This window comes from the organism of the source record quoted next, unplaced genomic scaffold (genome assembly GCF_019419815.1).
Source record: "Pyrus x bretschneideri cultivar Hongxiangsu unplaced genomic scaffold, Pyrus_bretschneideri_v1 Contig14, whole genome shotgun sequence".
Classification (NCBI taxonomy): Eukaryota; Viridiplantae; Streptophyta; class Magnoliopsida; order Rosales; family Rosaceae; genus Pyrus; species Pyrus x bretschneideri.
The window spans coordinates 6,322,679-6,346,501 of record NW_025999435.1 but is presented as its reverse complement, the minus strand read 5'-3'; the positions used below and the strand labels follow the sequence as shown (position 1 = coordinate 6,346,501).

At 36.8% G+C, this 23,823-nt stretch overlaps 2 protein-coding genes and 1 non-coding gene across 4 annotated transcripts; 1 reads left to right on the top strand and 2 right to left on the bottom strand.

Moving 5' to 3' along the window:
• The first annotated feature begins 6,817 nt into the window (after positions 1-6,817).
• LOC103966472 (calcium-dependent protein kinase 26) lies at positions 6,818-10,162 on the top strand. 2 transcript variants are annotated; one of them, XM_009379640.3, is made up of 5 exons: positions 6,818-6,963; positions 7,506-8,330; positions 8,441-8,737; positions 9,223-9,642; positions 9,782-10,162. In XM_009379640.3, the coding sequence occupies exons 2-5, from the start codon at positions 7,742-7,744 to the stop codon at positions 10,042-10,044; spliced, it is 1,569 nt and encodes a 522-aa protein (XP_009377915.2). In that variant the 5' UTR covers positions 6,818-6,963; positions 7,506-7,741; the 3' UTR covers positions 10,045-10,162. The 2 variants fall into 2 exon arrangements, with proteins under 2 accessions (XP_009377915.2, XP_048435906.1); XM_048579949.1 differs by having other exon boundaries at positions 8,438-8,737.
• Positions 10,163-10,571: 409 nt separating this feature from the next.
• Positions 10,572-17,361, bottom strand: LOC103966473. Its single transcript, XR_007256700.1, has 9 exons — positions 17,221-17,361; positions 16,037-16,188; positions 15,626-15,713; positions 14,442-15,146; positions 13,910-13,954; positions 12,755-12,852; positions 11,826-11,951; positions 11,425-11,514; positions 10,572-10,956 (listed from the first exon to the last, which is right to left on the bottom strand). It is a non-coding gene; the product is annotated as an uncharacterized LOC103966473 (transcript).
• Positions 17,362-20,464: 3,103 nt separating this feature from the next.
• LOC103966474 (UDP-galactose/UDP-glucose transporter 4) lies at positions 20,465-23,544 on the bottom strand. The gene is made up of 7 exons (XM_009379643.3): positions 23,015-23,544; positions 22,465-22,493; positions 22,029-22,230; positions 21,704-21,946; positions 21,482-21,583; positions 20,909-21,016; positions 20,465-20,807 (listed from the first exon to the last, which is right to left on the bottom strand). The coding sequence occupies exons 1-7, from the start codon at positions 23,138-23,140 to the stop codon at positions 20,571-20,573; spliced, it is 1,047 nt and encodes a 348-aa protein (XP_009377918.2). The 5' UTR covers positions 23,141-23,544; the 3' UTR covers positions 20,465-20,570.
• Positions 23,545-23,823: the final 279 nt, after the last annotated feature.

Genomic DNA, 23,823 nt, shown 5'->3' with positions numbered 1-23,823 from the left:
TCCCTGATCATGTTTTTAGACGTCGTTTTAGAATGCAACAAAGTTTGTTCGATAAAATTATGAGTGCTGTTTTTAACCATGATCCATACTTTGTGCAAAAAGATGATGCTTTTCATGTTCTAGGTCTTCTTCCTGAGCAAAAAATTACGACTGCCTTGCGAATGCTTGCATATGGAGCATCTGCAAATCAAGTGGATGAGATCGCAAGGATGGGAAAAATAACTGTTCTGGAGTCCCTGATGCGGTTTTGCTTTGCAATTGAAGCCCTCTACACCAATGAGTACCTTCGGAAACCCACGCCAAGGGACATGCGAAGGCTTCTGAGGAAGGGTGAGATGTGAGGCTTCCCTGGCATGATTGGAAGCATCGACTGCATGCACTGGACTTGGAAAAACTGTCCAAGTGCGTGGCAAGAAGCTTATGGAAACAGAAAATGAGCCAAAAACATCATTTTGGAAGCGGTGGCTTCATTTGATACATGGATTTGGCATGCTTTTTTTGGTGTTCCAAGAGCTCAGAATGACCTAAATGTCCTTGCCCAATCTCCAGTGTTTGACAAACTGCTACAAGGAAATGGGCTGAGATGCACATATTGGGTTAATGGTAATAAATATGAGGAACCATACTACCTTGCAGATGGCATTTACCCAAGGTGGTCAACATTTGTCAAAACAGTGCCACATCCACAGAGTGAAAAGGAAAAACACTTCGCAAAGTGTCAAGAGGGCTGTAGGAAGGATGTCGAGCGTTGTTTTGGTATCCTGCAAGCTCGTTGGGCGATTGTCAGGGCTGCAGCTAGAATGTTTGATGTCAAGGCTCTTCGATCCATCATGAAGACGTGTATTATTCTCCACAACATGATTGTTAAAGACGAGTATGATTATGATGCCGTCGATGAATACGAGCCTGATCCGATGAACAACTCAAGAACACAAATCTATTATGCTCATGACCGGACCGAAGATCCTGTGCAACACGAGCCGTTGGAACAGGATGGACGTTACAATGAATTTATCGTTCAGCGGTACACTTCATTGCAAGAGCCATACTGGCATGTAACCTGCCAGAATGACTTGATTGACCACTAGTGGGGATTGCACGAAGGCGAAGATAATTAAAATAAGGCTTGTGGTTGAAGAATAAAGTGTATTGTTTTTTAAGTAATCTTATTTAGTGTCTTTTTTTTTTTGAAGTTTATATGGTGAGGTTATGTAATTTTATTTGGTGTTTTTTTTTAAAAAAAAAGTTTATTTGGTGAGTTTATGTAATCTTATTTGATGTGTTTAAATAAAGTACAAAAAATAAATAAGAAATTAAATAAAGTTCTAAAAATAAATAAGAAATTACATAAGAAATTAAATAAAGTTCTAAAAATAATAAGAAATTACATAACAAATTAAATAAAGTACTACAAATAAATACGAAATTATACAAAGTATGTGGAGTTAGGATATGTGGTGCTAGGATTTTCGTTGCTAGGATTTCTGTAGCTAGAAGCCCCTCCACTTGTTTCGGCATCTCTTGCACGCCTCCTTCGCACGACATCTCTTTTTTCTGATGTCCAAAAATATTTTGAATTCGGAGACAGTCCTACTAGAGACTTGTTCGTAGTGTCACGATCTGCTTGAGCCATCCTTTCTTCTCTAAGCATCTCATTCTCTCGATGAAGTGCTTCTTTAATCATCTCATTCTCTCGATTAACTATTTCTCTTTGTCTCTCAACCGTCGCATCACTAGCCTCAGTAGCTGCTATTATTGCTACCATAGCAGTAGCTTTTTCCTCATCTCTAGCCTTTTCCCATGCCATGTTCAGTTCACCTTGGCGAGCAAGTTCCTCCATATATTTAGTGTAGTCATTTTTGGAAGAACTACCTTTTTTCTTTGATGCTTGTTTACCTTGAGGCCTGAGGGACTGACGAGTCGGTTAGGTCTCCAGCACTTCTTCAGACGTCCCTTCTGTGTCTTCAAATGTGTTGGCTTCTTGTTTGGCCGTGTCCGCTTTTGGCGAACTGTGTAGACCCATACTGTGCATGACAACTTCTAGACCGGTTGCCACAATTTTGTATCTAGGGCAATCTTTGACAATTTGCCAACATTCCCATTTGTTGAATGATTTGTTACGGTTCTTTGCATTGTAGAATGCTTGTGCTTGTAGCTATAAAAATGTGGGATAAGATAATATTAAAAAGTATGGGTGTAACACAAATAAATAAATTAAAATATTGATGCGTGTGGAATGCATATAAATTACATAAGAAATTACATAAAAATTGCATAAGAAATTACATAAGAAATTAAATAAATTAAAATATTGATGTGGGTGGAATGCATATAAATAAATAAAAATATTGTTACCTGATCCGCTAAACTTGTCCCACTACGCAGATTACCGGAAGCATGAAAGATGGCATTTTTCCAACAAGTAAAGGATGCGTTGAGTTTTTTCCAACGACCTTGAAGACCTTGACTAGATCTGGCATCTTTTCCATGTACATCGCAAAACGGTTTCGTAATTTTACTCCACATTTCTCGCTTATCCATCTCATTACCCGTAATCAGGTCATGAGTAGTGTGAACCCAACATTCACACAACGTAACATCTTCAATGAGCTTCCACGAAGTCATTTTTTTCTCTCAAAGTGTACAAAATATTCAAATGTAGAAAGTGTAGAAAATGTAGAAAATATTGAAATGTGGTGTAAGGTGGAAGATGAGGGTTAGATATTTATAGAAAAAAAATTAATTTTTTAAAATTTTTCTGTATTTGAAAAAAAAAATTCATAATTTTTTAATACATTTTAATGTTGTTAATTAATCTGGACCGTTGGATTTGAAAAATATTCAAATCCAACAGCCAACGAGCTGCCACGTGGCCAACGGTCAAAATTTTGACCGTTGGGCCTTTTTTTTTTTTTTTTATTTATTATTTTTTTTATTTTTGGTGAAAAAACGTGGACCGTTGACCTGTGATCGAAAGGTCTATTTTAAAAGTCAAATTTAAATTTTTTTTACCGTTGGAAATCCAACGGTCTACAAAAACTAGCCGTTGGAAATCCAACGACAATGAGGAGGGCCACATAGCCCTCATCCGGGTGAACACAAGTGGGCTGACAAGCGGGCCTTGCTACCTGCACCCTTGTCTCCTACTCGCGCCCAGTCGCGAGTGTGCTGCACGTGCCAGCCAAATAGGCCGGCCTCTGGGTCTGTCCGAAATGGGCTGCTCTGTTGCCTGGCTTGGGCTGGGTGCCAGGCTGTTTTGCGGGCTGGAGCACTTTGACAGGGTGCTGGCCTCACTTTTTGACAGGGTGCTGGGCTATTCCACCTCCAGTGGAACTGCTCTTAAATCCTGGAATTATTTTTTGGGCTTTCTAACCGATCCAACCCAATTAATGTCGAGTGGGTTGGGGAGATTGTAGTCAGTAGCTTAGGTTTTTTTTTGTTAGTTAAACTGTGTGTGAAACGAATGCAAATCTTGCTAATTTAATGAGAATTTCCCGTATTATGAATAAAAATTACATGTCAAATTTAAGATTTTCTAAATTATTTGTGGCTCTACAACCCGCATTAACATCCCGTGCTTCTCTCCTTGATGACTAACTTTTCGTAAAGCAGTAGGTTTCTCGAGCTCCCAACTTACGGCGGAAAACTGGAAAAGGTTGTCCCTGTTCGTATAGGCATAGAGCTTTAGTTTGGTTCACCAAGAAAAAGAAAAGGAAATGTTTAGCCCATAGCTTATGAGCTCCTCAGTCCCTCATTCAAAAAGGCTTTTATCTTTTTTTTTAATATTATTTGTTTAATTTGTTAAGGAATCATTTAGTTTTAATAAAAAAAAATAACACACATTATATTGTTAGTTTGCTACCTACTCATAGTGGGTAGGGCGTTCTACTAATCCAAGTAGTTTAATGTGTGCTTAAAGTAATCTCACAACATCATATGGTGGCAAACAATTTTCAAACACCATATTTCACTTGGCTTAGGCTTAATCACTTTAATGCACTATTTAGATACAAACATATGCGCGAAGCTCGGCACACACATTATATTGTGATTGAGCAAACTAATGAGCTTCATGCAAAATAAAAATAATCAAAATGACTCGTTCAATAATAATAATAATATCTGCTTGTCGTAGAAGTCAAATAATTCGACCTTGCTCAAACAAAAATGAATCTATGTATTTTTGCTTCTTCCTTCTCAACTCGTGGTTCCACTCATTCAAGAGAAACAACATGCAGTAGACGTACACAATATTCCATCTCTACATATAGACACAAAGTAAAAAATAATCAAAATGACTCGTTAAAAAAAAAAAAAAAAATTAATATGCGCTTGTTGTAGTCTTATAGAAGTCAAATAATTCGACCTTGCTCAAACAAAAATGAATCTATGTATTTTTGTTTCTTCCTTCTCAACTCCTGGTTCCACTCATTTGAGAGAAACAACATGCAATGGACGTACACAATATTCCATCTCTACATATAGACACAAAAATTCATCATTCATTTGTATTTCTATTAATAATTCAACCTGATTACGACTGAAATTTAGATTACGTTCATTCTTAATGGATGATATTCAAGTAATACAATCCATCATGCATGCACCTTCATTTGGCTAGGGTTTCCCCTTTAACGAATTTTGCTATCGATCTAGGCTGTAGGAGATATTATGCATAAATCATTTTTTACAATGTACACATTGCAATCATAACCCTAGCTCATGCAACTTCTACTTCTCACTTTCCAACTTTCCAACTTCTCAATGTTTATTTTCCAAAACATTATTCGGAGTTCCCTTCACGCTAATAATTTGGTCTATTTGGTCACCTATTGAAATTCCAGTCCGTTGGGAATTTCCAAGTTCAAGTCTATTCAAAGTGAGGCTTTTATCAAGTTCTTAATCAAATTGCTGAGAGATTTTTTAATGTGTCCGAAACATGGATGGTACACCATATGTTTTTATATAAGTAGAGAAATTTTTTTTTTTTTAAAGTGTCCCTCCATTTATACAATGACATAAAACATATGTACTCATGTTCCATGCACACTGAAAAATCTTTCAAAATTGAGAGATCTAGAGAGACAAAATAAATATTGGCGTGCTCCTCAACTATTTTCTTTTGACTATATATAATCTGACGGTCATATCGTCCATTTCTAATCAACTAACTTTTAATCGCACCGGAGCTAAGTTTGCCGAAACAAAAAACTGCATAAAAATTACCATTTATACATAAAGTTTCATTTAAGTCGAGGGAATTGTTATTAGCATTTCAAAAATCTCATTTTACACTTCAAACTTTCTATATTAGGAAAGAAAAATACACTTGTGAGGAGTATAGAATGTGATTTTTAGAATGCCAATAACACTTCCCTAAGTCGAGCCAATATACTCGTGGCTCAAACAGCTATTTTACACCCAATCGATTCTTCAATTTCTTCTCATACCAACATATATTCTCTTAAAATGGACCCCCAACTCAGATTTGCTGCACCCATCGTACATTACACATTACAGATACACCTACCTAGCAATCCCACTTGGCCACAAATCAAATGATGCATGTGGACTCATTCTTGTCACCAAATGTGTGTGTGTGTGTGTATTATTCCTGTGGTCTTAGTACTCATACTTCGAGAAAATTGTGGTCACTCGCCGTTTAATTTTAATTCAACAATAAAAAAAAAGTACAACAACAAAATTAAATGACAACATACCGTCAAATTAAAATCGAGCAGTAGGAGACAAATTTTACTCAGACTATGGGGTATGGAGTACGAATCTATTTACATGTCTTAGGGTGGCGGAGTAGGATTATCTCCCCTCTTATTCCTATCATTTTCCCTTCCCTCCTCTCACACTTTTTTTTGTCATTTTGTCCTTATAAAAAAGCAATATATGATATTGACGTGGCTTAATCGTAACTGTTCAAATAGAAGGGGAGGGAAGGGGAGATAGATTAAGAGAGGAGAGAATCCTCCTCCTAGGATGGCATGATTAATAAAACCGTAACTGGTCATTGGATCACTTGTGGGTCCCACCAAGGAGGGATCCAACATTCCAACTCATGGAGAGATTTTTTAAAGTGGACAAAATATGTGGCGTAATACTATATATTATTATACAATTCAAGAGACACTTAAAAAAAAAAATTCCCTCCAACTATTTAATGACATGTGGTATTTCGTCTCGTGTTCCAGACATACTGAAAAGTCTCTTCAACTAGATAGGCAACCTCATTGTCCACTATGCTTCCCCTCCACTAAAAATATTCGAATTTCACAATCAAATTATTAATAAAAAGAAAACGTATCAAATTATTATGCAGAGAGGATGGAGAGAGCAAATGCTGTCTCCACTGGGAGGGTGGGTGCGTGAGAGTTTATCAATTGTCACATGACTGTTGGGACGTATAGGTAAACAGAAAATATTTTGGGGGAGATTTTTCAAATTACTACCTGAATTTTTTCAATAAAATATAAGTACTTGAGATGCAAAACTGAATTTTTTTTTTTTTTTTCCAATGCAGTTAACCTTCGGAAAACTGAATTTTAGTTGTATTCAGGTAAATGTTGAGATTTTATAATATGTTTTGAGGACCGGAAAACCTTATATACTAAGGTTTTTATTGTTAAAATTTTAGTCAAGGATGTAATAACAACCAAAAATTAGTAGAACTGTAAGTTTACATGTGAAAATTTGAAAAGATTTCTAGGTACCAATTGGAATTTAAGAACACGTATTGGATGAATGTGGTCAATGCGTAAACAATATTTTATTATTGTGGCATTATTAAAAGGTTGCATATATTTTACTTGACTGTAAATCAAAACAGGTTTCCCGGTTTCCGGTCAGGACAGAAAAAGGGCACTTTGAAGCAAGTGAGAAGCCGATAACTGGTTTGGACTTTTGGAGGCTTTTTGCCGTAACGGACCTGTTCTGCAATGTCTCTTCAACCAGGTTACTCTCTCTCTCTCTCTCTCTCTCTCTCTCTCTCTCTCTCTCTATCAGCAGTGTGTGAAAAATGTGAGTTCTTAAGTGCGTTTTCTTATTAGTGTTTCAGAAAAACTTGAGCTTGAACTTGCATGGTTGTTCTGGTATATGGGTTTGCTCTAGTTGCAAAAGTATGAATCTTTGTGTTTTATGGGATTTATTTATTTTTTGCCTTTTTTTTTGGAGGGGGGGGGGGGGGGGGGTGGGGTGGTGGGTGCGGGGGCGGCGGGGGGTGGGGTGGGGTTTCAATCTTACTGGTGAAGAACTTTTGTATTTAGTATTGAATGTTAAGGTATTGGCTTTGTGTTAGAACACATAAAATTAAGGTGGTGGGTGATTACATATGCGTTGTTTGAAGTGTAAATTTATTTCTGGATTTATTTTTGTTGCCAAATTTGAGAAATGGGATTAATTTAATGATGTTATCCCCCCAAAAGAAGTAAATTCATGAATTTTACCAAATGGGATTTAAGCAAGTTATCTTAATTTGATCAGTTAGTGGTATGCAGGAGGTGATTGATGTCGATTATCGAATGTTGCCGTTCGCACAAAGTAAATGAGTTTATATTTTCTCCAACCATGTTGTCCACCATGAGAGTATGGCTAGATGATTTTTTATGTCGATTTTGAGCACGGGTTTTTCCAGAGGGCTAAATGACGATAGCTTTGTTCTAAGAACCACACTAATTAACATGCTGAATTTTTGTGACATTGAGGGTTGAGGATACTATTGAGGTTGCGTGGTATGGCCACAGCCAACAACAATGAGACTAGGCAGCCTTCGATCCAATTCTGCAATTCTTACAGAGTGGCAAGCCTTTTCGACACAATTCTGGAAGCAACCCAAGTGGCAGATTTGAAAGACCGGTATATTCTAGGTGAGGAATTGGGATGGGGACAGTTTGGTGTCATTAGGGCATGCTCGGATAAGTTTACTGGTGAGGTTTTAGCTTGCAAGTCTATCGCCAAAGATAGATTGGCCACGCACAATGATGTGCGCAGCATCAAGCTTGAGATTGAAATATTGTGTAGGTTGTCTGGGCACCCGAATGTTGTAAATCTAAAGGCAGTTTATGAGGAGGAAAATCATGTGCATTTGTTGATGGAGTTATGTGCTGGAGGGGAGCTTTTTCATCGGCTTGAGAAGCAGGGAAGATTCTCAGAAACTGATGCTCGGGTTCTTTTTAGACATCTGATGAAAGTTGTTAAGTATTGTCATGAGAACGGTGTTGTTCACAGAGATTTGAAGCCGGAAAACATTCTCTTGGCTACAACTTCTTCATCCTCACCAATTAAGTTGGCAGACTTTGGCCTTGCAACCTACATCAAACCCGGTGAATTTTCATTTTAATCTCAATTTTGTACCCCATTCCTTCTGTTTAGATTTTTCTACTAGGCTTAATTATCTGTCGCGTTCTAATCACCTCGGTGTTTGTATCAGCAGGGCAGAAACTGCATGGGACTGTTGGAAGTCCATTTTACATAGCTCCGGAAGTACTTGCAGGAGGTTATAACCAGTCTGCTGATGTATGGAGCGCTGGAGTTATTTTATACATACTTCTTAGTGGGGTGCCTCCTTTCTGGGGGAAGACTAAGTCAAGAATTTTTGATGCTGTAAGGGTTGCAGATCTGTGGTTCCCTCCCGATCCTTGGGGTCACATATCTGCATCTGCGAAGGAATTGATCGCTGGAATGCTTTGCATTGATCCTTTCAGAAGGCTCACAGCTGCACAGGTTCTAGGTACATCATTGCATCATTGTTATATTGTAGCCCGTACCCCGTACCTGTAGTAATTACTAAAACATTCTATATCAGTTCTCTTTATTGAGAATCTAAACTTGTCACTAAGGATATGATTCAGATATATTTTATGATAATTGAGGCTTTCCAAACACTTTAGATTAGGCCATTAATCCTATCCCTTGGGAGCGATCACAATTATGCGAATTTGAAAATTTTCATAAATACTTTTAACTCTTTAGGAGGGGGGTGTATGGTTATAGAATCTCATCTGCACGCCATCAATCCACAAGTTCGTCAATCTTGAGTTGTAACGTGCTGTCACAAGTTAATGCAGTTTTTTGTTTCCTGTAACCAGCCAACACAAGAATTCAATCCTCCCAAAACTGCCCACGAAAAGTCATCACGCATGTCTTTTAAATTGCTAAAATATTGATTCTAGACGTTTATTCTTAGTTTCGTTCATAATTATGTTTGATATGCAGCTCATCCATGGATGGAAGATCATGCATATGCGAGTCAAGAGACACACAAGCTGGACAATCAATTTCGCAAACAGCTGGAAGTGGGTGGAGGTTCTTTCTCTACACCATTTATCTATACGAATCAGAACTTCAGCTTAGATGATGGCTCACCCACAGCTGGTGATGTGGAACTGTGGCAATCACCTGCATTCACATGCAAATCATCTTCGTCAGGTTTCCTAGTTGACAACGCTAGTCTTTGCCCTGCATCTGGAGGTTTTTCTTTTAGCAGCTGTTATGAATCAAGTCCGCTGGAGTTTTCTTCACCAGTTCCATCGATGCCTAGCTTTACCTTCTTCGGTCCAAGTTCTGCGGTAGAGCAAAGAAACATCACGTTAAGATTTAAAACCAACATGGCGACATTAGATACAGCGTACGTAGGTATACATTTCTTATTCCCTAGCTTGTTTGTTTATTCGAAGCTGGCTGCAAATTAGGTACGTTGTTGCTAAAGTGACTAATCAACTGTTTTATCCGTCCTTAAAATCCTTAATGGGGTTATTTCTTCGGAGAAACGCAGAGTCAAGCGTGGAGAAGCTAATTGTGCTGACAGATTGCTCAGCTGTCAAGTGTGACGGTGGAGAAGTAGAGCGCAAAGAATTTTGGAGAGGCGGAACAAACGGGCCTTCTAGGGTTGCTGGAATCCACAGCAAGAGGAACAACACGATTGGACTTGGCGAGCTTGATCAGCTTAATCTGGCTGTAACCGAATCAGTCATACGTTGGGCGTCATGCACGCATATCCCTACTGTCCCATCGCTTAGATTGTCGCTCGTCTGCTAGACCGGTTAAGCGTATGAAACAGCCGTTGAGGCACACGTAATTCACACCATGTAATGTAAAATGAGAGAGACACAAAAGCCTTGTGGTGTAATGGAGGGGTCATGCTTTTCTACTTCAAGTAATTGCTCCACTGTTTCTTGTGATCATTCCGCAACTAGCCATTTGTCTAAAACTAAATTTCCTCGTTAACAAATCAAAACAAAAATAAAAGTACACTTGATAACCGCCGGGTGTTGGATGCAGTGGCGGTGGCGATGGTTAAAACCTAGTTCCGCCAATGGCTGCGGTGGCCGTCGTGGTTTAGTATACAATGAGAGCTCCAAGATCAAGCATTTATCTCCAAGTGTAGATATACATATCAGAATCCCTTGCCTTCTTCTCTCCAGTTAGCAAGTTGCAACATTCTGTAGAATGACAGCAAAAACCTTGCACATGAACATCGTTATGCAAGTAAAAACAAGTGGATAACAAGTAAAAGGCGAACATCTCAGCCGAAAAAAATTACATGCGGAACAATCAACGACGAAAACGGTGAAAAATTGATGCATATATGATCCAACAATTGTCAGGTAAATGGGATAAAGTGGATAAATAACAACTTTGATAGGTATTTTGGTGATACAAGATTGCTAGCTTCTTAAAACACACTAATTTTATTGAGTCTAACATCAAAACTGACCCTGCTCGATTCGGAGCTTCAAAAAAGAGCCAGCTAAAAAAATTAAAATAAGAGTGAAGAATAAAAATATTTCCAGTAGTACACGATTACGTAGTTGTAGCTCACGGTACTGCAACTGGCTTTCAGGATGCAGGGGCATATTCTTGGATTGCTGTGGCCAGTTTATTTCTATCCTCCTCTGTTTTCAACCTGATTAAGAAGGTACGCGCCACGACATTCCCATCACTGTCGCCCTACAAAATCCAAGAGAAATTGCACATATTGTCACATGATATGAACCACAAGTTAAAACATACATGCTTCACGGAGTACCTAGCATCATCCTAAATTACGTACAAGGCAATTAAGCCCCACTACTGAATAGGATCCTACCATATTTCTTCTTCTTAGATTTAATTAACACATCAAATTCTTTAATCAAACCCACCATGACACAAACTACAATTTCAAATTTCCCTACTGAATGTGCGTATTTCTCTCAGATCTATGAGGATAAAACTAATCAATGAATCAAGTAACAACTACAGAATCCCAGAGAAAACAATCAAGAGTATTTTTGGCAGCTAAACCGCTCAATATAGCCTTTTTGTGGGCCAGATGTTTAATTGATAGTCGTCTAACCCTGCTGTATTTTTTTTTTCTTTGTACAGTTAAATTGACCAAAAATTCTAATTAAATATCAAATACCAGCATTGTCTTACCGCAGTATGAAATATTGCAACAAGGGAATTCTTCTGTACATTCGTCTTAATGCCAGAATATAACAAAGCATTAAGCTGCACTCTTCCCACCTGCCATCAGTAAAGAGAATACAAAGTGAAACTTCTGCTGAAGACATACATGACTTTTAAATGCAACGACTTCAACAACGAAAAGGGACAACAATAATAGAAAAGATTAATCTTTAAAAGAACAACGAAATGGGAATAAAGCTATAGAAATGAAGATTTTCTTGTTCTCTCAAACAAAAGCAAATCCAATAATTACATCCCTTTGCCAACATACCACACTTCTGAAAGCACACAAGAAAACTAAAAAACAAGAGTTAATGTGTCAGACTGCATTATAATACTCAAAACCATATGTCTAGAAGGAAACATACATCATTTCGAACAATGATTGTTGGTTTTGATTCTTTTGTACCCTTGCTGATACCCTCTTTGCATTTAATAGATAGCTGCCCCGTGCCTTTATCTTTCCATGCATCTTTATCTGCTGGATCACTTGACTGGAATATCCGAAAGAAAAATGGTGTTAAAATCAGTGAGAATGTGGAAGCTACAAATGACGCTTGGCATGTACAATCTCAAGTTACAGATGTGAAACAGATGTAAATTGCATCACAAAAATTTCCAAGGGAAAATTGGTGCAGCATGTGCTTCAAATGTGGCCCAGTCTACGCCACTTCAGCACTTAGCGTCTAATTAGATGGGGAAACTAACAGAGGTGCTGCAATTCAGAAACCACGCGGTGTAATGTGCAAAAACTAAAACCTCGTATTCATTTCGCAAATGACCCCCAAACCTTGTAGTGTAAAATGCAGTCCAATTTCTAAAGGATGAGACTGTCCCACCTTATTTATTTGTATGCTTCTTTTCTTTTGTTGGAAACCGATACAATACCGGACAATAAAATATTAGCATCGGCAACTGCAGTACAGGAGTTGAGATTACGAAATGCATAACTTAACCCTGATGCAGCAATCCACATGTGTAAGTCTACCAATGTGTATTGTTTAAATACTGTATTCTGTACATATGCAAATGGATATGTCTTGCATGATAACATCTTCGTATAACTCATACTTGGAAAATCTAAGGGAGGTATCAATAAACCGATACCATCACGCATGTTTATAAACTTTGAACGAAAAAAGATCAAATGCATGGAAAAGAAAAAAAAAAGATCAATTACAAAATTTGGAAATCAAGAAAGAGTTTTATTTGGTAGAGTACTAGAGTGTGAACAAATTCACAATGCTATTTATGAATGTTATAATAGAAAATATTACAAAATTTTATACGCATATACCTTCACATAAAGTTTGCACTTGACTTCATGGACAACAACAACACCCCTCTCTTCAGATTTTTCCACAGATGGGCTGCCAGGTTGCTCCAATTCATTTTCTGAACCAGAACAAGAACATTCAATACTTAAAAAGAATCAACAAGACCATATCGAGATAATTCCTAAAATTATCAGCAAATGTAACCTTCACCATTAAACTTTAACAGCTATAAACATGGCGAAGTGTTGTACAATGCAAACCCTATATGTCCACAAGCTTGGAACATGAACCTGACATGGAAGCATAAATATAATCACGTCTTGCAATTTGCAACATAGACACCCTAGTAGAAAACTAAAAGAAATGCACACTGGAGAGACAATAAATTCAAATTTAATGACCATGAAGTCATAGACGAATGAACTTCCTTCCCTTAAATTCTGAAAATCAAGAAAAGCTTCTTTAGACTGTCAGGAAAAAATACAGCATGACAGAAGCATTTGAATATGATAAGCCAAGTTGCAACAGAAAAATTATTTTGTTTAACTCCTGACTTTGCAAGTCAAGGAAGTGCCTTTATTTGTTGATAGTCTTTGAAAACAAAAACAAAACAAAGATGGAACAAAAAATAAACCAATTGTCCCATATTTCTTAAGTGAGGTGTCCTGAATGTCTCAATTTGTCCCCAGATTACTCTTTTTTGAATTGGATGTCTACGAAACATGTAGTGCTGGAGGACTCAACGCGTATGATACAGGTATATACTGATGGGTCTACATGTGCACCAATTTAAAACATAGTTATATTTTATGTTGCTGCAATAGCAGCAATAGCCTTTTAAGGTTTCAAATTAATTGACAAATTAAAAACTGAATCAAATGCCGAGCCCTTAATAAAAAGGAGCAAAAAAGAGGTGGTATTTAGCAATCACAAAGTCTTCTAACAAACTGAATTCAAACCAAACATAGGAAGCTTAAAAGCTTCACTCAGAGAAACTTTTCTATATAACAAGTTGAGAACTCATTCATCAAGACAATAGCTATAGTTGGAAGCTTAAAGCATACAAAATAAAAACAAGGCATGAAATCAAACATACATGAAGAATAAATTGAGGGAGAAAATTAACAGAAAATAAAAGCAGTGAAAGGTAAAATAGCAAAAACTTATTGTCTCACCATCATCAGCTTCATCTTGCTTTGGAGGAACTGAGCTTTGAAATCCTGGTAAGAAATTACAAAAAAGAAAATAAGGATGTCAAGTATACATCAAATTCACAGAAGTAACACTTCTCTACTAGAAAGAGTATAGCTGCTAGATTTTCAAGGGTGCCATTTCTCCTTAACATTCTATAATTCATGATATTAGTGATAAATCAATGAGAGCAAGAAAGCAAGTAACAAGTTAACTGTGACAACATAACAAGCTACTTGCTACCACTTTCAACTGGTAGATTTAACATTCTGAACTTTTTAAGAATCTACAAATTTTATCATAAATACTTCGGAAAGCACTCTAGAAGGTCAGTATTTTCTCCTAGTCAGCATACCCTAAATTACTTGTACCATGTTCTTTCTGTCCATCAAAATAATTCAACATAATTTAGGACCACCATGAAATCTGAATTTATAATTGGATCTACTATGAAATACATCAAGAGTCAAGACCATTTATAACATAAATGAAACATGTCGTTAATATGATACCTACCAAACATGGAAGGGGGCTGATTGTTGGAAGACAACCCAGGGATTTGACTGTTGGATAATAATCCAAAACTGGGAGTGTTGGAGAAAGCCGCAGAACTCTGAGTATTGGAGGACAACCCTGAGCTTTGACTGTTGGAGAAAAGCCCAAAACTGGGAGTGTTGGAGAATGCCGCAGAACTTGGACTACTAGAAAATATTCCGGAGCTTTGATTATTAGAAAATATTGCCGAGCTTTGACTATTGGTAAACATTCCAAAGCTTTGAGTTTTCTTTTGATCTGATCCAATGCTCTGACTTGTGGAAAACATTCCAGAACTTTGAGTATTGGGAAATAGTCCAGAGCTCTGACTAGTCGAAAAGACTGGTGAGCTTTGGCTGCTGAATATTCCTGAAGAGCTTTGACTGTTAGAAAATTCTCCTGCAGAACTTTGGACAGTAGGTGTTACTCCAGTGGAGCTGTGGTTGTTGGAGAAGGCACCTGCAGAGCTTTGGCTGTTGGAGAAAACTCCAGAACTCCATGAAGTTGTAAAGCTAGCAGTTGTACTAACTGGTGAAAACAGGGGTTTTGTCTGAATTAATTTCGTCTCACTATCCGTGGACACAGAACCATTTTCTTTTCAGAAGTAATACAAGATCCTGCTGCAGCCAAATTTTCTCCTTTTGCAGCATTTACTTTAAGCCAGTTAACAACATCACTGAATTTCTCCTGAAATGAGAGGGTGAATACAGAAAATATAAGTGGGACAACACTAAATTTGATAAAGATTTTGTTTTTCAGTACAATAGAGAGACAACACCAATGGCAGAACTGAAACAAAACAAGATGGGGTCTGGCTAAACCAGCCCTATCGTCACTAAGCATATCAATAATGCTATGACAGAAGCATTCATTTAAAGAGAAAATGAGCAAGGAGGAAGGGTAGGGGTGGGGAGAGACAGAAACTAATTAAGACAAGAGGGAAAAAAGGGTATGCAGGTGACAACATTTTCCATCCCCACACTACCATGCCAAGGGGAAACAATTAGGAAGGAAATATAGGTACTGAACCTATAATTATTGAATGAACCGATCCAATTGGCTTCTGTGAGAATCTTTATTCAACACCTAGTCTGATTGCAAAGAACGTAGAAGTACTAGACTGGAGACATATCCTTTAAAACAGATATAAAGTTGCAGAGAATTACCATAATGTTTGAAGCATGGGCTAGGTAGTCATGGACACCATCTTCCCAAAGTTCATCAGGATGATTCTTTAGTTGTGTTTGTACCCAACTGTACAAATAGAGGCATATTTATAGTGAAAACATTATCAATTCTGGAAGGTCCGATAAACATAAGACAACTGAGGGTTATGTGTCTGAGTAGCAGGAATAATTTCGAGAACAAATAGGAAATTCAAATAATGTAGAAACTTCAAAATTATATGAAGCATATCAAGTCATACTGAATAATAAAATGTGCACATCATATTTGATAAAGAAGAATAGTGTCAATAAAAAGAAACCAATTTAGTTGGAACCCTAATAAGAAACTTTGACATATTCATATACAACATGATGAAAGCATATGGTTGTAGAAATAGAAATAAGGCGGACCTTGCAAATTGGTTATTCAGAGCTCTCACATGCTGCCGAGATGATGCAGCCCGCTGTGCATCCAAAGGAGCTGTATCTGCCAATTGCTCTTGAGAAGGCTCTGCCCTATTAGAGTCAAATGAGGATCCCGCCATAATCCTTTTATTCCGGAACTGCACATTGTTGAAGAGAAAATATAATATACATCAACATACTGAAATTTCAAAATCTCTAACCCCCACCAATAAAAGAAAAACTATTGAAAAACTTAAATGTGGAGATTTGAAACCACCAACAGTCTGTTTGAAGTCTTGCATAAGATCCATAGTCACCGATAATATTTGTCTCATATTATTTGACAGCCATTGAGCCTATATTGAGAGGCAACTGAGGATAACAATGCATCAAACATTGCTTAACTAGAAAGTGAATTTTCCTCCCTTTAATTAGTGAACATTAAGATTTCAATGAAAACCCACAATTCAGTACAGAACTGAAACAATGAGTGTTGAAATACAAACTGACAACAAACCAACCAACCAGACGCAAACGAAATAAATTAGCAGAAGGCCTAACTTATTCACTTCCAATAAATACAGATATACACCTTCTCTATCGAAAGGTGAAACATTAATATTACTCCAAGTCGAAGCTCATAAACCTAACATCTTCCTTGACATCAATAAAACCTGCTCATTGGTTGCATTGACCATAACTTCTCCGTCTACCCTTCCCCTAAATGCCCACTAAAGAGAATGGCAGCCTAACTGCTTGTTTAAAGTCTGCACATCTTCCATTACTATTCCTACGTTATTACTTCGTCTACCCCCAATTCCTTGGTCAGCTCAGGAATCGACCAAAACTGAAATTTTTCAAAAAATCCACAATCCCAATCTGAAAAACTGATAAAAACCCCATAACCATTTTAGATTATACAGTCCTTAATTAATAATATAATGCAAAATTGCAACCACTATAAGCTAATTGCCCCCTAAACAGCTCGACTGATCAGCTTAAAATTCAAACCGTTTGGGATTTATTCACAAAAAAAAAACATAAAAGCCCCAATACGCAGGGCCTCCAATACACTTCAATCCACAAAACAGAAACTAGAATATAGGGTTTTTTTTCCCCTCAAATTTTCAATAAAAATTGAATACAAACAACAAAAAGGTGAAATTTTTGAAAGGGAAAGTGTTACTTACGGCCGAGTCAGAGTTGAAGTCCGATACAGAAAAACGTTTCGGACCTTTCGTCATCATGATTCGAGCTTTCCGGGTTCAAAAAGCGGAATAGGGTTTTTCAGAATTTCTCTGCTTTTGGCTTAACACTATAGCTACACTGCAAGCAAAACGAGTAAAAATGAAAAGCATTTTTCCATTTTTATATTAAATTAAAAAAATAAAAGGAACGGTGATTAGAGCCTTTGGAACAAGTGGGGAACCAAATTTTAATTTGGACCGTCGGATTGGGTTCCCACTACAGTATTATTTCATGAGGGTCTTTGTTTCAATTGAGATTTTTTTTTTGGGGCTTTTCAATCTAAGTCCAAAAACATAGGTAGTTTTTTAACTAAGTCCAGTTATCCATTACATTTTTTATACCAATTTTGCCATTTTAGAAAAATATTTAAATTCTTTAATTTTTGTATCTTATTCAGTTTGTAATTTTGAATATTTAAATACTAACTATATTATCTAGTAACCACCTAATGATGTTACCTACAAAAACTGATATAATTTAGTAACTACCTATTGTATGGAAGAAAAATACTTTATACCAACAAAAGATATGTAATCTACTGCAAAACAAAAATAAACTACCTATTGTATAGGAAGAAAAATGCTTTATACCTACAAAATAGATATAATCTACCAACAAAATAAAAATAAACTACCTATTGTATAGGAAGAAAAATGCTGAACCTCCATGGCAGAACATTAGAATAGAAATATGATATAATATACCTCCATTAAAGGAACAAATACTAAACAAAAAAAAGGAACAAATACTAAGTTTCAGTTTACCTTTATGATACGCACAAAAATATAATAGAGCAAATATAAATGCATGATATTGTATTATTGCTTGCAATTGATACTGTATTGCCAAACGAATATGTAAAAAAATTGTGAAAGCTACGTAAAAACTGAAATTGTCATGAAGGAATTTGGAGGGAGGAACACAAAATATCACCCATGAAAGATGAGAGAAGAGGATGATTGATTCCATGATCTAACAAAGGGAATTGTTTAGAAGAAGGAAAAAAAAGGAGGGATAAAACAGACTAGGGGTTGAGATTTTATTGCTATAACTAATCCTACATTAAGGGATAGTTAAACCACAAATAATCATATAATTAAGAAATTTTGAATATTTACTACAATTTATAAGTCTAAGGGATAAATATGGTACAAATTATAAATAAGCTTACGTGGAATATCAATTATTGGACCTATTTCAATGCAGTGGACTAATTATAGTAATGGCTCACAAAATTGGATCTATATCAAATTATCCCTTTTTTTTTTTTTTTAAATAATCGATATTATCTACGCCAAGTGATAAGGGGTGTAAGCTAGGCCTTATACTGAGCTTGCCATTATAATGTGGTTCAAATTCATATTTAGTGACAATTAAACGTTAGACCTCTTACTTACAAGTAAAGAAGAACACCACTAACTGTAATACTAAGTGGCTGTATTGATGGGGATTTGAGATCCACCCCCCCTCCCCGAAAGCACCTAATTAAAAAACTCACTACACCCCTCCTAATCCACAGCTCAAAAAGAGTGAAGTCAACAGAAGGAGAAGCTATTGAATCTTGTTTTAGAAGGGCTACTAAACTATAAAGAAGGGATCGATCACAAACCGGAAATCCTTGATTCCTAGATGGCAAGAATCAGCCTTTTTTGGCACTTTGGGCATAGCATAGATGTTGGTGAGATAATGTATTTTAGAATAAGAATTATCTATTTCTAAGTAAAGAAATCCAGCAGATGTTTCGAGCTCTGTCTCAATCAGATGCACCAAAGGCGTGATGGGAGGCTTGAAAAACTGCTCATGTCTAGCCACAGAGCAATTCTCAAAAGGATCTTTCTTAGGACTACTGTCCTGCCTTAGTTTCCTCACGTCTCTTTTCTTTCATTCAGTGACTAGGTGCGTGCTTCGCCATGAAAAATCTCGGTGACCTTCATTTCTTCTTGGGAATCGAAGCCAAACGTACATTGACTGTTCTAGTCTTAACTCAAGGCGGGGCAAATAACCTTCTAACTGAGGCCAAGAGATATTATTTTTCTCAAATTTCAAGCTAGCTCCTAAACATGTCTTCCCATATAAAGATGCATTATTTGTTGTTCTGGTCCGAAAGAAGAGGCTTGGCCTGGATCCCCATCTTTTCACCCAGACAAAAATCCCTGACACTATACTCAGCTGATCTGATGCCAGGCTGACATTAGCCACATGTAGCCCTTTTTTTTTGCACTAGACGCGTAGGAAACACGCATATTCCCGATTGGTTGCCAGCCCGAATGGGGGGTTGGGGGTTCAGTAAAGGAGCAACGTGGCACTCAGGGATTCGGTAGAGGAGCAATGTGGCACAACGTTGATCATCGGATTTCTAATGACTAGTTTTTTGGACCGTTGGATTTCCAATGATAAAAACAATTTAAAATTTAAAACCAACTGTTAGTGACGTGACACAATTTGGATTGTTTGGGTGGATTGAATTGACTATTGCCTAGGGGCTTTTTAGGAGTAGAAATGCTCTAAGAAAAGATTTTTAGGTGTACTAAAAATACGGTTTGGTTCTCTTAAGTGACATGATATAAGTCATGGAAAACATGTTTTTTAAGTAGCCAATCACTTGTATTATGACACTTGATATACTAGACCGTATTCTAGCACACTGAAAAATTTCTCCTTTGTATCGAATAATGCTTGAAATTGCAAAATTATGAAGGAATTTCATAAAAATACTTCGGGGTGATTCACGAAGCCTTAGATACTAAAGATTACTTTTATGAAAAATTTAATTAATACTGAGTGGCAACATTTTTACCAACTATTGTGGCTGATCTTTTGGAAGAAACTAAGAGCATCTCCAATAAGAACTTTAAATGGAGTCCCCACAACCGTGCAACCCCTAAATATACGGACAAAGAGCTTTCAATGGCCCAGAATAGAAGTTCTTACCAGTATCCCAATGTATAAAAAATCACTGGGTACGTCAAAGAAATCCTCACATGTGAGGTCTACATAGTGACAAAGAAATCCTTACTAGCTGAGATTTGCCTTGCCACCTCTTCTTTCCTTTCTTTTATCCTGGGTGTGTAGAGAACTAAATTCTAAAAAAGAAAATAAAAGGGACCAAAAAAGGTTGAAAAAGATTATAAAAAAAAAAAAAAATCAAGAACAAAGGAAACTGCAGCTCTCATTACTTCAGAAAACTATCAACTAATTAGAACAGTTCGTTATTAGACCGTGGTCTTTGATTCACCAAATACATCAGTATTGTATACTCCTTCATATGTATAGATCATTATTGTATACATCTTTATTGAAACTCTTCGGTTTCATTTTCTGTTTTCCTCTTCCCCAGTTTGAAAGATTTTGCATATTTGGCAACAGTATGAGAGATCACACTCCGACCGGGGACTTTGTTTTCGGGAAGCATCTTAATTGTGATTCCCATGGCTATCAGCAGCAGCCCTGTCCCGTGTTGGCCTGTCAAGGGCTTTGTAAATATCATGTATGACAGCAACAATGTGACCGCCTTTCTAGCCGTTGTAATCTGCATTACAAGAACGAAAGATAAACCCACCGGTTAAATGTGTGCATCGATTTCATAATGTAGTTTAAAATTACGAAGATTAGAAGGCGAAAATTACGTACCATAGCAGTGGTGGCAGCTCCGAAAAGGGCAATGAGGGATAGCACAGATACTTGTCCAACGTATGTCGCTAGGGCTTCAAACACTAAAACCCCGTACACATAAGGATGCTGCAAAATCATTGACAGAAGAATAATTAACATAAGAAACAGTTTAGTGTAATAACTTAAACACTTTTGGGATTTTCATGGGGTATAATTGTGATTGATTCTCTTAACATTTTCCAACTTAAGATCATTAAATCCTAATTGTCTGTCCATCACATAGAACACCAATCAGTTCTCATACCACTTGTTACGACTCCAGTCAATAACTTTAACCTTCTACTGGTATCAGTGGAGTGAATTTTTGTCTCAGAAAACCTCAATATGCAGGTAAGATACCCCATTTGATATACACACATATATATATATATATATATATCAATGTATGTATGTATGGTCATGGATCTCCATGATGAATTCCGAATGGACAGGCATGGTGAGCACGTCATTAATGAATTGACTCCAATGCAAATTAATGTGAAATATATAAATTAAGCAAAGATTAGACATTACTAATTCGTAATTACTTACCTCAGAACAAGAATTCCAGGCCTTAACCAATTCTCCTGTAAGAATCATGGGTGGAAGCAAAAATGGCAACCCAACTACTGTTGAGCAGAACAACATCTCTGTCTGTAAGAAGTTAAAAAGTAAGACATAATTACTAAGACAAAGAGGTAACTTTTTCGTTTAATCCTAAGTTCTATAGCATTTGAAGAACCAGTAAAGATATTACAGGCACCGAAGATTTACCTGTGTGGTACCAGGATTCAAGGTAAAAATTGCTTCTTGCAAGTTACCCAAAAAGGCATCCATGATTAGAGCACCAGATATCATTATCACACCAGCCATGCTAAAATTGGGAGAAGTTTTTGCATCTGCTAAGGTGAAAAGGATCAAACCAATTACTAGAAGCATTGCCGAGATGTATTCCTGAATCGGGTATTTCCTTCTCAATCCCGGAACAAATGCACCCATCACCATCACCGGTAGTACCTGAGTTTTCGACAAATTTTTTTACAGCAATCAGCTCTAACTGAAAAGGTCACAGATTATGTAAATTTATTGACAGTTTTACCTTTGTGGATTTGAACATTATCTGTGCAGGGTAATTAAGCCATGCCAAGGATCCCTTGGTCAGTCCTTGAGAACCCATAAGAACGGCGGAGAGCTTCACATACGTCTTCCATGGATTCACCATTTTCTTAGGGGTGAAGCCTTGAAGGTACATTAGCGCAATATACACAAACCCTTGTACAAAAGTGAAGTACCATCCATAGCTGCAAAATTAGAAAACATAAATAATTAAGGGCCCCTTTGGAAATGCTTATCTAGTAAGCAATTTTGCTCATAAATGATTTTTGCATGATTTTAACATTTCTACCAAATGCTGCCATAAAGCGCTTCTAGTGATTAAAATCTTTTAAACCATTCTAAAGCACTTTGAAACAAAACTGTATTTCTAAGCGAAATTGAAACAAAGAAAACATGTCATCAGATTAAGGGTAACTAACCTGAATTCAAGACGATTATACACGTATTCCTGCGATCAACGAAAACATGTTAACACAAGAAAAATAAGGGCTGCCTTTAAATTTGGATTAAGAAAAAAAAGAAAACTAACGAAAAGTTCAAAAAAAAATAACACTTGAGAGGCAAGGGAATTCAAGGCCTGCCACAGAGAACCAAAGGAATGACACTTGAGAGGCATAACAAGAAAATAGCAATGAAGGCTTCTTTTTATCCAAACATTCTACCAAACTCTGTTTTTGCTATCAGAGAAAATCAAATAACAGAATAGTAATAAAATAAAACTTGACAAAGAAAAAGAAGCAAAATTCATAATACGAAACAGTTAATGGTAAGTGATTTTTGCGCGCTTTTTTTTTCTTCTTTATCCATTGTTTATTTCTAACATTTGAATTAAATAATGAGCGAAGAATACGAAAATCTCTATTGTTAATATATTACGAATGTGAAGGTGTGCAACTATTTTTCCTAATTATATCTTCGAATTAAGCAAAAACTGTGAAAAAAAAATGGCCAAATAAATATAAAACAAACCTCGCAGATGCCATTGACAAGGTAACCAAAGAAGAAGCCAGAAGAGCAAATGATGAACTGCTGCCACCTCGGCCGATCAGATAGTGAAATCCCAAACAAGAACCTCTCGTCGTCCTCGTTCTTCATCTTCCCCACAATCCAATCAAAACCCAGAAAACTCCAACCTCTGATAAATCACAAATCCAAGAGCTTTCCAGCTTTTATACTGCAAAGCTCAAGTTTTTATGAAAAGGGTCGGTCTTTTGGATGGAGAAAAAAAGTATAGGAGAGAGAAAGAGAGAGAGAGAGTGTACGAATTTTCAACTCTCCTCCTCTTTCTCTCTGCCTCTTCGAAAGGGAAGGTAGCACCTAGCAATGAGGCTTTTGAGGGCTTTGAAAAGAGGATGGTTTGAAGGGTTTTTCCACCCCAAGAATCACGGTAGAATTTGGAGGATTTGAAGGGTTAGTGTGTGTGCAATTTGGTTTGTCAAAGGGGAGAGATTTGATGGATTTGGGGGGTCAGTTTGGTTTTTGGTCACTGGTCTGTTAATAGTATTTGACAGAAGTGTGCCTGAAAAAAGAGTAAATACTAAATGGGGTTGCATTTTTCATGCCACTTTACCTTAAACATATGAGGTGAAACTTGATTGTTATTAACTGTATTATCATGTGACCACTTAAAAAATCTGAAAAATAGTAATGAGAGGCCACATGAAATTTGTGTGCCAAATATAGTATTGATGATCACATACCATGAGAAAAGGTAAATTGAGATTAAACACTCAATGTAACACTTTTCCATATTTAGGTTTTCGTAGTTGTTGCAAAGC

Bases quoted from the DNA above. Each gene is read 5' to 3' on its own strand.
- LOC103966472 (XM_048579949.1), top strand. From the start codon at position 7,742: ATGGCCACAGCCAACAACAATGAGACTAGGCAGCCTTCGATCCAATTC. The intron at 8,331-8,437 runs GTGAATTTTCAT...TGTTTGTATCAG, and splicing joins TGCAACCTACATCAAACCCG to CAGGGCAGAAACTGCATGGG. The intron at 8,738-9,222 runs GTACATCATTGC...TTTGATATGCAG, and splicing joins CACAGCTGCACAGGTTCTAG to CTCATCCATGGATGGAAGAT.
- LOC103966474 (XM_009379643.3), bottom strand. From the start codon at position 23,140: ATGAAGAACGAGGACGACGAGAGGTTCTTGTTTGGGATTTCACTATCT. The intron at 21,584-21,703 runs GTAAATCTTCGG...AACTTCTTACAG, and splicing joins TGAATCCTGGTACCACACAG to ACAGAGATGTTGTTCTGCTC. The intron at 21,017-21,481 runs GTAAGTAATTAC...ATGATTTTGCAG, and splicing joins CCTGGAATTCTTGTTCTGAG to CATCCTTATGTGTACGGGGT.